Source organism: Haliotis rubra, unplaced genomic scaffold (assembly GCF_003918875.1).
Source record: "Haliotis rubra isolate DU_JTF1 unplaced genomic scaffold, ASM391887v1 Scf820, whole genome shotgun sequence".
Taxonomy (NCBI): Eukaryota; Metazoa; Mollusca; class Gastropoda; order Lepetellida; family Haliotidae; genus Haliotis; species Haliotis rubra.
The window spans coordinates 37,041-53,482 of record NW_025767547.1 but is presented as its reverse complement, the minus strand read 5'-3'; the positions used below and the strand labels follow the sequence as shown (position 1 = coordinate 53,482).

The 16,442-nt window shown below is 41.0% G+C and overlaps 1 protein-coding gene across 6 annotated transcripts in view; it reads right to left on the bottom strand.

Annotated features, from left to right (window-relative positions):
• LOC124262090 (cyclic GMP-AMP synthase-like) overlaps positions 1-10,505 on the bottom strand; it is a 47,233-nt gene extending 36,728 nt beyond the window's left edge. For 2 of the 6 annotated variants that reach the window (XM_046696525.1, XM_046696526.1), the window contains exons 1-4: positions 10,446-10,505; positions 7,841-9,177; positions 7,408-7,648; positions 7,032-7,259 (exon numbers count right to left, since the gene is read on the bottom strand). In XM_046696525.1, the coding sequence (XP_046552481.1) occupies positions 7,032-7,259; positions 7,408-7,648; positions 7,841-9,177; positions 10,446-10,461 (1,822 nt within the window). In that variant the 5' untranslated portion in view covers positions 10,462-10,505. Of the gene's footprint in view, positions 1-5,196; positions 6,301-7,031; positions 7,260-7,407; positions 7,649-7,840; positions 9,178-10,445 lie in introns of those variants that run through there. The other 4 variants (XM_046696530.1, XM_046696529.1, XM_046696532.1 and 1 more) reach the window with 4 other exon arrangements.
• Between the last annotated feature and the right edge of the window lie 5,937 nt (positions 10,506-16,442).

The following is a 16,442-nucleotide window of genomic DNA, read 5'->3' as shown; positions in this document are numbered from 1 at the left end:
TGCGTCTGTGCGTTCTGCATCTGCATCACTATAGCAACTGTGGTAGTTCCATACTGTTTCTAACATTCTGAGATGCTTCGGTACAAGATCGAACATGCCTGAACTTTATCATCCAAATATACTATTATTATAACTTCTTTGAATGGCATTTTAGAGGTTGATAGAAGTACAACATTGGCAAACTCTATGGATAAAAACTTGTTTTATTTCAGTAAAATACTTTAGTTCAGTTTCTTAATATAATTATTTTAAGCACTGTTGTTTGGAGAGTTTTTAAAATCTTTAGATGCATACAGGAAGATAGATGTATACACGAAGATAAATGTATACAGGAAGATAGATGTGTTGTTTGAGTGGCATTTTAGAAGTTGAGACGTACAATATATAACAAGTTTTATGGATAACAACTTCTTTATTTTCGTGAGTGCGACGTTTCGATACAGATTCTGGTACCGTTGTCAAGCAAGAGCAAGAGCTTGACAACGGTACAAGAATCTGTATCGAAACGTCGCACTCACGAAAATAAAGAAGTTGTTATCCATAAAACTTGTTATATATTGTAAGATAGATGTGTACAGTAAGATAGATGTGTACAGTAAGACAGTGTACAGGAAGATAGATGTGTACAAGAAGATAGATGTGTACAGGAAGATAGATGTATACAGGAAGATAGATGTATACAGGAAGATAGATATATATAGGAAGATAGATGTATACAGGAAGATAGATGTATACACGAAGATAAATGTATACAGGAAGATAGATGTGTACAGTAAGATAGATGTATACACGAAGATAAATGTATACAGGAAGATAGATGTGTACAGGAAGATAGATATATATAGGAAGATAGATGTATACAGGAAGATAGATGTGTACAGTAAGACAGTGTACAGGAAGATAGATGTGTACAGGAAGATAGATATATACAGGAAGATAGATGTATACAGGAAGATAGATGTGTACAGGAAGATAGATGTGTACAGGAAGATAGATGTATACAGGAAGATAGATGTATACAGGAAGATAAATGTATACAGGAAGATAGATGTGTACAGTAAGATAGATGTGTACAGGAAGATAAATGAATACAGAAAGATAGATGTGTACAGTAAGATAGATGTGTACAGGAAGATAGATGTATACAGGAAGATAGATGTATACAGGAAGATAGATGTGTACAGTAAGACAGTGTACAGGAAGATAGATGTGTACAGTAATATACAAATGTAGTCAGTAAAAGTGTAAAGCAAGATTCCTTTACCGCCAGAACGTTAGTGGTAAACGTTTTTATAAACGTCAGTCACGTCAGGGTTTCGTGAGAAGGGGAAGTGGGGTAGAATAGTGGTTAAAGCGTTCGCTCGTCACGCCCAAGACCCGGGTTCGAATTCCCAAAATAAATAAAATGCGTGAAGCCCATTCCTGGTTTCCCCCACCGTAATATTGCTGCAATATTGAAAAAAGTGTCGTAAAACCATACTCACACACTCCCTCCCCTCGAGGCTGACACCCCGTTAAACTACTTGAATACAGCTGGAGGCCGAAGCTGCTTTAGCCACAAGCAGACACCAGCAGCGACAACGCCTCAGTTGTTTACACAGTTACGATTTACACCATTAACTGCGTTAATCTAATATCTCTTGCGTTTACGTAACACTATAAGTGTCTATTTTAGCGAGAAATTCTAGGAAATGTACGTAAATGCAAATGTGGAATATTTGAACGTTGAAACGTCGGAAATACTTCAATATGTTGCCATGACCTTGCGTGTGTTGGGGGTGGGGGTGTAGGGGGATGGAGGGTGTGGTGTGTGTGTGTATGGGGGAATTCCGGTGTAGATCTCACGGTAAAGGCTCTCTACTTTGTTCTTCTCTTTTGTAAACACTGAACTGTTGAGATACTAATCACATGGTACATGCCAACATCAGCGTGTTTTCGGGAGATCGACAGAGCCTAATGCATAACCTGTATTGTAACAGGACACGGAGGAATGTGCTTCTATATATACCTCAACATAAAGATATGTACATTCGTATTTCACCGGCCTCTGAATATTTTTGCTATAAATGCTGTATTTCGCTGCTCCAAATTCTCAACCGTACATTAGTTACAATAGGACGGATTGGCTTTCATCTGACCAATGTATTTTTCTGCAAGTTCTGATTGTTGGGGAAGATCGTTGTACCCGGATCTTCTAAGGCCATTCTGGTCTTTTTTCGTCTCAATAGCGAACCTTTTTTCACGATCTGACGTCACCCTGGGTCGTCCAGAACGTGGCCAGTCCTTCACTTTATTTGTTTCCAAGTATTTTCTGACCAAACGACTGACAATTGTGCAGTGGACATTCATGTCCCAATCGGATGCCTTACCGGAGTTATGCATTCCAATACTTTGTCATCTCTGGCCAAGTGATAATCTCCTTCATACCATAGTGGCAGAAAAATAATTGAACATTGTAACCTATGCCGATTAAATACTGATATGTTGCACAGTCGGCACTTGTGGAATTTGCTTCTGGACAGGCCCCACGGGGTGTATTTGGGAAACTCTTTTCACCAAGTACGCTTGTAATAATTGTTAAATAAACATTGGTATCATACGTATCATCATACACTGCTGAACATATGTTCAATTGTTCTATGCTGAACCTATGTTCAATTGTTCTATGCTGAACTTATGTTCAATTGTTCTATGCTGAACTTATGTGCAACTGTACTCTGCTGAACTTATGCTCAACTGTACACTGCTGAACTTATGTTCAACTCTACACTGCTGAACTTATGTTCAATTCTTCTATGCTGAACTTATGTGCAACTGTACACTACTGAACTTATGTTCAACTGTACTCTGCTGAACTTATGTTCAACTGTACTCTGCTGAACTTATGTTCAACTGTACTCTGCTGAACTTATGTTCAACTGTACACTGCTGAACTTATGTTCAACTGTACACTGCTGAACTTATGTGCAACTGTACACTGCTGAACTTATGTTCAACTGTACTCTGCTGAACTTATGTTCAACTGTACTCTGCTGAACTTATGTTCAACTGTACTCTGCTGAACTTATGTTCAACTGTACTCTGCTGAACTTATGCTCAACAGTACACTGCATAACTTATGTTCAACCGTACACTGATCAACTTATGTTCAACTGTACACTGCTGAACTGTACACTGCTGAACTTATGTGCAACTGTACACTGCTGAATTTATGTTCAACTGTACTCTGCTGAACTTATGTTCAACTGTACACTGCTGAACTTATGTTCAACTCTACACTGCTGAACTTATGTTCAAGTGTACTCTGCTGAACTGTTCAAGTGTACTTATGCTGCTGAACGTACTTGTGTGTTCAACTGTACTCTGCTGAACTTATGTTCAACTGCTGAACTTATGTTCAACTGTACACTGCTGAACTTATGTTCAACTGTACACTGCTGAACTTATGTTCAACTGTACTCTGCTGAACTTATGTTCAACTGTACTCTGCTGAACTTATGTTCAACTGTACTCTACTGAACTTATGTTCAACTACACTCTGCTGAACTTATGTGCATCTACAGACCGCCGCCATACTGCTGGAATATTGCTGGAATACTGCTGGAATTGCCGAGTGCTGCGTTTAGCAACAAACAAACACAATGGTATACACTTTGTCGTTGACATGTTTAAATATGTGGGTTGCATAAAGTGATAGGCACTTTAAAAATAAACTTGCAATTCTGTTCTTGTTCAAGCAACACGCGACAGCGAATAAACAAGGTGAAAACATTCATACATTTGTTCATTTAACAACAGAAAAAGGTGAGTGGGTGAGTATGGTTTAACGCCGCTATCAGCAATATTCCAGCAATATCACGGCGGGGGACACCAGAAATGGTCTTCACACATTGTACCCATGTGGGGAATCGAATCCGGGTCATCAGCGTGACGAGCAGACGCTTTAACCATTAGCATACCCCACCGAGCCCAACAGAAAAATGAGAGAAAATTGTTACCTTATCTTTATCATTTTATTTCCAAATAGGATTCTTTCAAAAGAATTACATTACTTCCCAGGACAATCACATTAGAGGTCACATGCAACGTAAAACACAACTTTGCAGATTCTGATACCTTTCGGTATGGACTTTATTATCAAAAAAGTTATAAAGTTGAAAAATAACGCTATGAAAAAATCTTGTGTCTGCAGTAATAAAAATACACTGGTCCCATACTTTTTCTTATATATTTTCACATCTTGCTTTTGGGGGGGGTAGGCAGATTTGCAAACCGAATTTTCAAGAAGGTGTAGCCTTAGAAATACTAATTTCATTGTTAAAAATTGCTCAGCATGAAAACTGAAATATTTTAATACATGTCTATTGAAACATAGAAAAATATGCTGATTGTGATAAGCAGTCTCCGTCACAGACAAAATTCAATGTCTGTTTTATTGACACCTATGTGTCTGCCTGCCTGTCTGATAATGACAATATACAATACGCAACTTCGATCACTGACCACATGCAATTTGAACTTAACACCTATCAGGCTATAGACCATAAACAAAACCCATTGATTTATGGGTGTCTGTGTCACATTATGTAATTACACACACAGGCAGGTGTGATAGCTGTACACATGACATGTTATTATGTCTGTGGGTTGCAAACAAACTGCATCCATTTTTCTCGGATGACTGGATCGGACGGAAACCGGTGCAAACTCAGTTTCAAGTCCTGCTCTGTACTTGGACGAACGACAGTTTCCAGCTACGCAGTAGTTCACCATCTCAGTATTTGTTGATTGGATCTAACGCAAATGCAGAAACAATGAGCATGTATTTACAAAACCCAACATCTCCATATACACACACAAAGAGTCCTGAGTGTATCGGCAAATGAACCAGCCAATGAAAGACTTCGTTACACTAAAGTGCACGCCCACCCGCTCTGGCTGGGTTCGGTATCCCGGCTGCTTCGTTTCGAGGGAAGTAAACCCAAGCCCAAAATATTGCGCTTTTGATTTGCGATTGTACTCTTATAATTTTGTTTCTTTGTTTTTTCATAATCAGCAATTTATATTATTTGTCATGAATTAATGATAATTGTGTTTTAAGTATGTTTGTTTTTTTGCTTGCATGTGACCTTTAAGCAGGTTGCATGTGAACATTTGATATGATTTGTCATACAAGTACGGAACGTCACAAAACAGTTTACAGACTCATGCTTTATTCAGTACTTGTGTACACCTGCGCCCTATGGTACAGTTGGAAATCCATAGAAGACAGCATGTCCAGCCGCGAGCCGTTGATTAATTGACAAATGTGGCTGTATCTCGAATTACTGATTTGTCTTTACTTGGAAAACTTCATAATTAAGATGGTCATTTCAAAGTGACGCATATTCTTGGGGTGATAACAATAATAACTTGTGGATATTAACAGTTACTATGATACTTAAATAGTGAGAACACATACGTGTAAGGGTCATTGCATATATCTCAATTTTAAGAGTGAGTGAGTTTAGGTTTACGCCTAATATTACAATATAACAGCAATATCACGGCTCTTGACACCAAATCTGGGCCTCATACATTGTGCCCATGTGGGGAATTGAACCCGGGTTCCGGCGTGACGATCGAACGCTTTAACCACTTAGCTACCCCACAGTCCATCAACTGTAACAAGACAGATGAGGACAATGTACAGTATCAGCACCACACGACTGTTTTACTTGCATCCACATCCTTCACTCCCCCAAGGACCGATAAGTACGTATCCTTGACTGACCAATGGTTTAAATGTTTGTCCAGTTTTGGGAGTCACTTCTTGCTGAATATTACCTCAGTTGCCCTTGCTATGACATAGAGGAATTCCCTTTCCTTTCCTAGCTTATGCGGTAAAATGTTCTTGATCTGGGGAAGGAAGAAGTGCGGCACAACCATTTCCCCTGTCATCATCTTCTGGAACTTCCGGAGACATTCCTGGAATCTTGTGGCCATTGTTTCTGTCCCCCACACGTGCTCCCCTAATGTCAGTTCATACAGCTGCCACCACATCAAGGTTCTGATGTGATACGTTGTAAGCAGTGAAGAACACAGTTCTGGTTTCTGTTTCTGGACATACCTCACTGCTTTTTGGATCTGCAAGAGCTCTGGGCTGTTACTCTTGGCACAAGAATCACTGTTGCCTTTCGCAATTTCCAAGACTCTTTTCAATGTCCTAAGTGACGGTTTCCAAGAGACTTTATCGGCATATTTGGTGATGGTCTTCTCAGCATAGGAACAGGAAACTTGCCAGGAGGTCAGGATCTTTGGCTTTTCAAAAGAAAGATATATGAGGAATTTTCAGATTCGTACCTTTGCTGTTCAACGGTTGATCTGTACAGGAAGAAACCCTGAAGTGAGCATGAACAGCTCTGATGTTGACCAAAGACTATAATGAGGGTGAATCAAGGACTCGAATCCTAGATCAAAGGTTTCTGGGATCCAGCTTTGCATGAAGGATGGGGTGCTTTAGACAAACCTCAGGTGAACTCCAATATTTCATCAAAGAAATTATTCACTTACAATTTCCCCCAAGCAGTTAGAATAACAGGACTATGAGCAATCTCAAACTCTTGTCCTTGGCATTTAGTACAAGATATATTTGAAGGAGATCGGTTGGTTACCTTTCTTGTCGTTTCGTTTGTACACATTTATGTATACACGCTGTTTTAAGAATTCAAATAGGTCTCTCACTTCTCAGAGCCATATATATAGAGCTCGCATACATATTTTATTGTTTGATCGACCAGTGAACATCCGGGATAGAATTGGTCTTGAGCAATCTATACTTGTCTTAAGAGGCAACAAATTGGAATTGGGTGGTCAGGCTCGCTGATTTGGTTGACACATATCCCAATTGCATAGATCAATGCTCCTGATCTTGATCACTGGATTATCTGGTCCAGACTCGATTATTTAATGACCGTCGCCATATAGCTGGAATATTGCCAATTGTGGTCTTTAACAACAATCAGTCAATCAATTTTTGTTTGAGTACTAACCATGACACCAGTGCTTCGCAGTTACGTTGAATCCCTTTCTCTGGACGGCTGTAGCTTTAGTCTGGTCCGGGATAACTTTCTTGATGTCACGGCAAATGTTCTTCGGAGGCCAGGGTTTGATGTTCAGCGACGGCAAAAAGTCAATGTCAATACTTTTCATCCCTTCTTCAGTTGGAATACCCTCATAGCTCACCGCGAAAGACTGGGTAAACGAAAATTTGCGAGCATCTGAAACGAAACATATCTGCAGTTATATATATTTGAATATGTCAAGTTTCTCGCTTGATACTGGGTCTGGTATATAATGTGTGCATTCAAACATACATATCATTCAGGGACATTATAAAATTTGAACAAGTGAAATAAATCAACGAACCCTTTAACTTTCTATCAGTTTCAAGAACACGTTCAAGCTTCTCAAAGACGTATGCCTTGAACCTTTTAGAGTTTACATAGCTTCCCTCAAGGAATAGCTGGAGATCCTTCTCGTGGTCATGCACATCACCGACGACCTTCACCTTGCATGACCCAGCTTTACAGGTGTCATCAAACTCAGCCACAATTTTGGTCTGAAGAACTGGGAAGATTGTGCAGTCAAATTCATTTGGTCGGGCCACCTGAGAAAGGAAGAGGCTTATACACCTGACTGACTTTAGCAGTATTCAAATCTAACGCTTTAGATATTTTTTACGTGTTACTTATAATATTATTATAAGAATATAGTCAGCCTTGCCCCCTTAATACATACCAAAACACGTTTGTTATAACCTCATGAAGCCAACTTTTATTTTTGTTTATTCCGTTCCTACCTTAGTTCCATCGAAGTGAGAACCTGCATTGCAAGAAGTCCATGTTCCAAAGTTCATCTCACTGTTTAATAGTCCTATAACCTTTTCTTTCAACCTCCTAAAATGCCCCAACGTTACGTCGATATCCTTCTTTTCCATTTTCACTTCTTTTTCAAAGAAGTTCTTGATGTCCCTTTTTGGATTGCCAGAGCTCCGAATGATCTGTTTATTTACCATCTCAGTAATCAATGCATCCATCTCTGATGTGTCCACAACATTGTCATTGTGTTCACACTGTAAATGGCCTAATTTCGTTTTGTCAGAATCTCTTGCCGCCTTCCCAGAACCCTGCTTCACGCCAACAGTAGATAATGGCCCAGCAGGCTTATGGGCAGAGGATATCATCTTGGCAGGACAGTCCCTTCGATCTTTTTCGGGAAATGGTTGAAAAGTGACTTTTGACAGGCAAAGTATGATTAATCTCCCGAAGAAAACTATTATCCTCGATGTATTTTTGAAACAAAATGAACAAACGCAGAGAATTGAATCTTTTATGATCGAAATTTTCAGGATCACGTCTGAGGTTGAAAATATTTCTCCATCATATTCCTTTTCTGGCGATCCCTTTGTTGTTGAATCGCCAGCAGGTTTTATTTCATGCTCATCGCTCCCTGCCTTATTTGGTGCCCTTGTTGATGAACCCTCATTAGCTTTCTTTGACTGATTAGCATTTGACTTAGAATAAGTTTGCCTATGCCTCACTGCCTTACCTTGGTTCTTCAATGGTGTTGTGTCGTCTGTTAGTCGAGAGGTGTTTGGAGGCTCTAATTTTGATATGCCTCGGCTGTCCCTGTTCTTTGTCCAGACACTTGGACCTGGTATTGGTGGATGTGTTGTGTCTTTCACAGATGACTGTTCAAGTTTTCCCTGCTGGGGCGGGGGAAGATACTTTACCTTGGGAAATTTGACAGTATCCGATAATAAACGGGTACGAGTATTTGTGTCATCACGTTTTGAAACGCCTTGCTTTGAACTAGGTTTACTTCTCTCTTCCTTTCTGAAGGCACTTGATGCTGTTATTGCTGACTGTTTCTTGTCTTTTGACGGCGATAGTCCATGTTTGTCGTCCTTAGACCGGGGAGGATAGCTTACTTGAGGTATCTTGGTAACTGAAGGTTTTGATGAAGGTCCACACATTTGCCCTTCGGCTCCAGAGACAGACTTTGCAGCGGATTTGGATTTGACAGATCTTTGGAGACCATGCATTGTGGATTTACCAGGGTGAGAGGTGGATGGAGCTGCCTCTTTCCAGTGGATTTTGGGTATTTCAGCATCTGTATTTTGTTCAACACGGTATTCTGCAACCAAATTAGAGAATGAGTAGATAGCTTATGGTAGAACCAAAGAACTTAATATAAAATATTAATCAAATTAAACATGCCTTCGGTTCAGTCACTATGAAGTAGAATTGACAGAACATTTCACAGTGATGGCAGGTTGATAGTGGTCCATGCAAAATCAAATTCATTTATCTGAATTTAAATTGGCAGATTTAGCGTCTGCACGAATATGGAAGCTTGAATCTCCTTGCCGTGCCTAAAGACGTTACTAAAAGTCAGGGTAGCCTAGTGGTTAAAGCGTTAGCTCTTCACGTCGAAGACCCAGGTTCGATCCCTCACAAGGGCACAATGTTTGAAGCCCATTTCAGGTGTCCCCCACCGTGATATTGCTAAAAGCGGCGTAAAATCTTACTCAGTCAGTCAGTCTGTACTAAACGACGTACCCGTGAAGATCCCGTTGAGGACTCGATATTAAGGGGCTAAACAAGGTCAGCTCTGAGTCTGTTAATGTGTCTGAGCGGGGTGTCCTTAGAGAACTGCAGCATGGTATAAATAGCTACAGTCACACAGAGGACCTGCGTATCTCAGCCGGCATGTACCTAAATGTGAACAATAAATTTGAACGCAAGTTAAACCCTTAACTTGCATATGTGTTCAATTTATTTATCACACGAGACATCCCAGTAGAGCTTTCAAAACGTACACCGAAGTAGTACACATATGGATTACATTTGACTTGTCTACTCACAGTACAACTATGCACAGAAACAGAAATCAAGCACTGCTGATAACCACATCCGTGTTTACCTACTACGTCGCACTGCACATGTCTGACCATGTCACCTGCTGTTATGTATACGTTAGCACCCTCCTCAAGGGTGATATGGATTTCAACGCTCGAGCCGTCAGGCGAGAGCGTTGAATCCATATCACCCGCAGAGGGGGGTGCTAACCTACTTATACCACGTGGGCGCCGAATGGACTCGTACATTGCTTGTTGCACGTGCGTTTCCTGCACCGCCAAGGTTGTTATCCACATATCAACCTCTGCACGTGCAAATAGAAGGTTGATACACAGAAAATCAACCTGCCGGAACAATGGACATAACACACCCTAGTGGTAGTGGTATAAGAGAGACTAATACCTGGGACGCAATCAACCCAAATCGGACTTGAAGAAGATGGGTTAAGGTGACAGCAACTGACTGCCATTAGAGGGGACTCAGTAGGCTGGGTGACAAATCCCCAAACATCGCGTCAAATAAAAGTAAAGGAAGTTAAAATACCTTCAAAGAAAAGCATTCAACTTTCAGCCTTCACAACAACCGACCAACCGACCGGCCGACGTGCAGCAAGCGCTTACCTTGCGTGTCCAGGTACGCCCGCCTTCAATGAATTCCGGGAACAGCAATCTTTATTTCAGATAAAATCACCTGTGCATAGCCCACGCTCGGGACAATTACATGATCACACCCTATTTATAGACTGTTCAGGTGAACTATGTATCTTATTACTGATTAATATCCTTGATCCGTGGTTGTTTCTCTCCGCTTTGACGGGTGAGTGCAGTGGCTGTAACGCTGCTCACTATGGACCATCTACGTGTGATTTGACACTATCGTCTTTTTTCATGCAGTCAGAGGGCCCCGTGGCAGAGTTGCGTCCCTTGGACACGCCAGGAGCCTATGATAAATTCCATGGTTCCATTCCAGCTACATGCAGATTATAATTATATAATCAAAGTATAAGACTATACTGATTAATTAGTTCTATCAGATTCTGAGAAGAATTTATGGACAGACTGAACAATTTCTACGTTTTCTAACTCCAACAAGACTGTCCAACATTATCATTATAAAGCTGTAATACCTCTATGTATAACATATAACAGATGCTGTTTCTAATAACTTAGTAACTGGACACAAGTATCCGCCATTGTGTGACAAACATGAAATCACACAATGGCGGTTACACAGAATCTGTCCACAGAAGCGTCACGAGATCAATGTAATATAGGTTAGGTTTAGCCACGAGCTATTTCCGAAGCGTGTTCCAGGAAAAGAAAAACATAAGAGAAAATAGAATTCCTGGAAAGATATGTTGATGGCGATATGATACGTCTGAGGTGTTTGTCGAAACCGACATCACAATACAAATTCACTGGCTTTGCCGTCAATTAACTGCCCTGGGTCATGCACTCCCGGGTATATGTAAGGAGACTTAGAGTGTTGAACATTTTTGCCGTCAATATATATTTTACATAAATCTGGAAGAGTATTTAAGAATATTATGGGCGTTGAACATATTTGTCGTCACTTTTTTTGCTGTGTCACCAAACTGGAATTTTGCTGGCCTCAACTCAGGCAAGTGTGAGTTTGTTCAAAATTGCCTCTGTTCACCGGGCAGTGAATTGGTGAATGGATAAGACACGTGACTGTTAACCCTCTTACAGGCAGCTGGGGATAACTGGGGTATTGACGCTTTGAGCATGTACAAGTGCGTGGATACAGGTGATACATACATGTCTATTATTGTACTCTGACAGTTTTACATCGATACCCCGCTCACACACAGAATATTGACTCCGAGATCTCGGGTCTGTTATCCAACATTATGTTGATGGCTTTTGTCGCTCATTAGGCTGACACGCCGTGATATAACTGGAATACCGCTACACCCACGTATGTTGATGGGCGGTGGGGTAGCCTATTGGTTAAAGCGTTAGCTCGTCACGACCAAGACCCGGTTCGATTCCCCACATGGGTACAATGTGTGAAAGACATGTCTGGTGTCCCCCGCCGTGATATTGATAATATTGCTAAAAGCGGCGTAACACAAAACACACTCATTTATTTTGATAATTTGTTGCAATACAGATAGACAAATCTGTGATCTATGATGTCATCAGCATGGGTAATGGAATAATCAAGTGTGATCCTCTTTGGGAAATACAATGTGAGCGAATTGGCGACTTATGAGGTCAGTAAGGAGGTGAACCAAATGAGTTTTCAGTTTACAAGTCTCAAACATAGATTCGATATTCGATATTCGAGGAGTAGCGAACATTAACGAATGAGTGAGTGAGTTCAAAGCCGTTTATTTCAGTTTCCAGCAATATCACGCCCAGAGCGCCAGATACGGATTTACACATTATACTCATCTGGGAATCGAACCTAAGTTTTCGGCGTGACGAGCGAACGCTTTAACCACAAGGCTATATACATGCAAAGTAATATTGGTCCGAGAAATGGAGATAGTATGATTCAGCAACTTTTCAGGGTGTTCATGTCAGGGGATTACACAATAGACGAACGCCTTGGTGGTGCACACAATGCAGCTCTGTAATGTGATACGTGACAGTCCAGGGGCGGAAACAGCTTGTTGAGAAAGGGGTCGTGAACACTCTTGAGAAATAGGGGTGCACACTTCATTTTCACGAGAGGTTCAATGGTTATTTAATAAACTTTCAGGACAAAGGGAGGTGCGCACCCCTGTACTACCCACCCACCCCCAACCCCACCTCTTTGGATCCGCCTATGAGTCTAGTTGTAGTGTCAGTGACTGGCCGGAATGACGTATGTTCTGGATGAGGAGGCAAGCCACTTCAGGAGTAGGTCAGATACTTGAATCAAATGCCCCTCGAGGTCAAAGTACAAACTTCACCCTTGCACTCTATCATAGTTCTTTTTAACATAAAAAAGTATGTTTCAGAGAAACCCTCAGGCTTCTGTTTACTATAAAGTTGTAAGTGTGTGTAGGTTTACATAAAGTTACGCATTGATTAAAATGGACATTAGGACAACTTTGTTAAATGGATAAAATATGTTCATGTGAGTATTACAATAAATAACAGGGACCTGTGAGTTTTCATTATTACACATTAAAAAAATGAAACCTTTCAATCACACATTCATACTATACATGAATCGTACATTACCATATTAACAGAGTGAGTGAGTGTTTATTGAGGCTCATGATAATAAGCACCGGATTGTATGGTCGACACTCGATGAGTGAGTGTTGTAGACAGGCTGGAATAGGCCAAAAAATGACGTCATCATCGAACACCTGGCTGACCTCATTTCACAGGGGTGTCAATGACCGTGGGATCCGGCGTCACATCACAGCATCACACCATGACATCACGCCACTATTTTGGACCAATGAGCATACAGCAAACTCAACCCGGTGTGACTCACCCTGACTGAGGGGTCAATGACCGTCCGTCCCGTGGGAAACACATCATAGCATCACACCATGACATCACGCCATCAGTATGGACCAATCAGCATACAGCAAACTTACTCCGTTGTGACTCACCCTGACTGAGGGGTCAATGACCGCGCGTCCCGTGGGAAACACACCACAGCATCACACCATGACATCACCCCATTAATTTAGACCAATCAGCGTAGAACAACTATCGGACTGACTGGACCACTGACCACAAACTAGTTTCATCCGGTTTCATTCTTACCTATAAAAAAAAAACCCTCTGACAGTCAGTTGAAGTGATCATTTTGTCCTCTTACAAAATGTTTATATTTTCCATACTCAATAACCTTTTCTGTGGCCTGTGGAGAAAATCTGTTATCTCAGAGTGCGCGCCGTTGAGGCATGGTGAATTACAGTCGCAGCCTCCACACACTTCCCTCGTCTCACTCAGCCGAGGTGTAATATGATACCTCCTCAAGTTGTACTCAAAATCGTGGGTCTAACATTAGCCTGTCTCACGGTCCCTGAACCATATTATTTTGCCTACAGCCTAGCCCTCCCTGCAGTGCTAAGGCTCTAAATGAAGTCTAGATTTCCCCCAGGTCTGCCTTGGGCTCCTTTTCAATTTAAATAGCTTTGTTTGTTACAATCAAGATAATACATTCAGAGACTAAACATTAGTCTAGTCTAACATGTGCACACATATGTGTAAAAGAAATGATACGGGTTCAGTTCACGGTTTTATAACACATGTGTTCAATGCAATCAGCGTTCATTGCCACATGAAAATGGTTTGAGTTTGTCTTGACCATCACCAAAACAACCCAACTCAAAAGAATTTCAAATGTATTTCAAACTTACCGTTATTCACATTCAATATTTGAATATCCAATCCATATTGTCATTGTATCCTGCCTTGTAATGCGATAAATTTAGGAATCAGGGATGATATTGAGATGTTATACCCAAATCCCATATTTTTGTGATTGTATTGAATGAATCAACCACCAAAACACATGAGACTAATATTGCACCTTCCATGTAAATATAACATATGTTATATCTGGGATTCTGTCGTGCAAAACACTCTCCCTCTCACAGTGCTAGCAGAGACGCAATCTGGTGACCCACATTTGCGTGTGTGGCACTATGCTGTGGCGGGAGGGGTAGGGGCAGGGGGGCACTGCTGTGACAGAGGGAGGGAGGTTTCTGTCGACAGTTATAACCTGACGACATTTCTCGCGAGTGTAAAAACATCCATAAAGAGAAAGCTCGTTAGAATGAACACTAGCTAGGGCGTGTCAGCTTTGAAATGTGCGTTCTCGTCAGGGGGTTTGTACATCATATTTAGGAATGCAACTTTCTAAAATTCCATCAGGAATGGGGTGTAATTGTATAGTGTTAGCATGAAAGAGTAATCATAAATGACAACGCACTGGTGTATATTATCTTTATATGGGTATTTATATAGCACTATAGTCCATACCGCATGCATGCTCAAAGGGCTGGTAACTTTTTCCTTGGATGACAATCACAGCCATATTACCATTCTCAACTCCCCGGGGAGCATCTTGCTGCCACTAGGCGCACTAAGTTAATGTGGCTCCTAACGAGGTATACATGACAACAAAAAAACAAGATAAACTGATTTCATTTTTTTTTATTAGCTCCGTTTCAAACGAGTAAAACTACGGGAAAGGAGCGCTCCCAGAAGTCTACTTTACATCTGTTGTCTTATTACCCTTCCTAATCGTCATGGCCTTCACTCTCTTCATCAGATGTTATGTCTGCATTATCATCTTCGGTCAAGCCTTCGACCCAAGAATTATATTGGTACAGATTGGAAAACACGTCATGATACAGATTATTTGTGTCTCCTACTTGTTTCAGTATTCCTTGTGTATTTGGACCATACTGCATATGGTACAGATAAGTAATAAACCGGGCATACGTCTCTTTAAACGTGCTCCACATGGATTTGTTCAGTTTGGCTTGAATCGTGTCTTCGTTTAAACCTCTTTTCATGTACAACTGTCATTTCTCATCCAAAAAAGTCTTTATTCAGCTCACGTGTACTTGAATACATTTGTCTTATACCTTGCTCTTCGAGATCAGCCATCTTTTTTTTCCTGTTGTTTTGTGTGACATCGTTTAATGATTTATCATCATCATCATTTTCCATTTCAGGACATTGTTTATCGTGTAAATGTCTTTGTAAGTTGTGGTTATTGCTAAACACTTGACCACAATAGTCACAATCTGACAGTGTACGTGGTGCCTTCACAGGAGAAGTTGTCGTCTTCCTCCCACTTCCTTTTAACTTGGGGTATTCCCGGTGGAAACACTGAAGACTTTACAGGACACCAGTTTCTTCTGTGTTTTTGCAAATCATGCAGGTCTTGAAACATGAGTCCACAGTCATCACAAGATGGCATGGTTGGGAGGTTTTCTTCACACGTCTGCTCACGTCGAAAGTCTAACTCGGACTGAATGGTCCTAGCTTGGATGTCTCCTTTTAAGCTGAATGCATTGGGGCAAAGTCGCAAATGGGAAGGTGTTTGGGGTTTTAGATCAACCAACAAGTAGCAATATGGTTTCTGGATAGCCCTTTGAAACGGCTCCATGAAACGGTCTGTGTTACCTGGATACATTTGCCTCGCCAAAGTCATGATGGGTTGTTGATCGATAGGGTTGTTGAACAGAAGCAGATAATGGCAGTTTCTTCGTTGTGTGGGATCCTTACTGAAATACAAATTCTGGTTCAAGGCTATCACTGAGAGATTACGATGATGACTTCCTTCCGTAAACAGATCTGTAATGCGTGGGTCTTTGCTCGCTGTCGACATTAGGTCGTCGAGGATCACCACATTTACCACATGGGGGTCCAGAAACGCATCCTTTTCGAGATCAGAAGGAATGCCTTGATGAAATTCCACATAGGGATAAACATGGGTTTGAATGGCGTTATACAAGGGCTGCCATCGTTTGTAGAGCCATATTATACGTTCAAGATAAGGTTTAATGTTCATCCGTTCTAGAAGCCGTTTCACTAAGTAGGTTTTCCCACA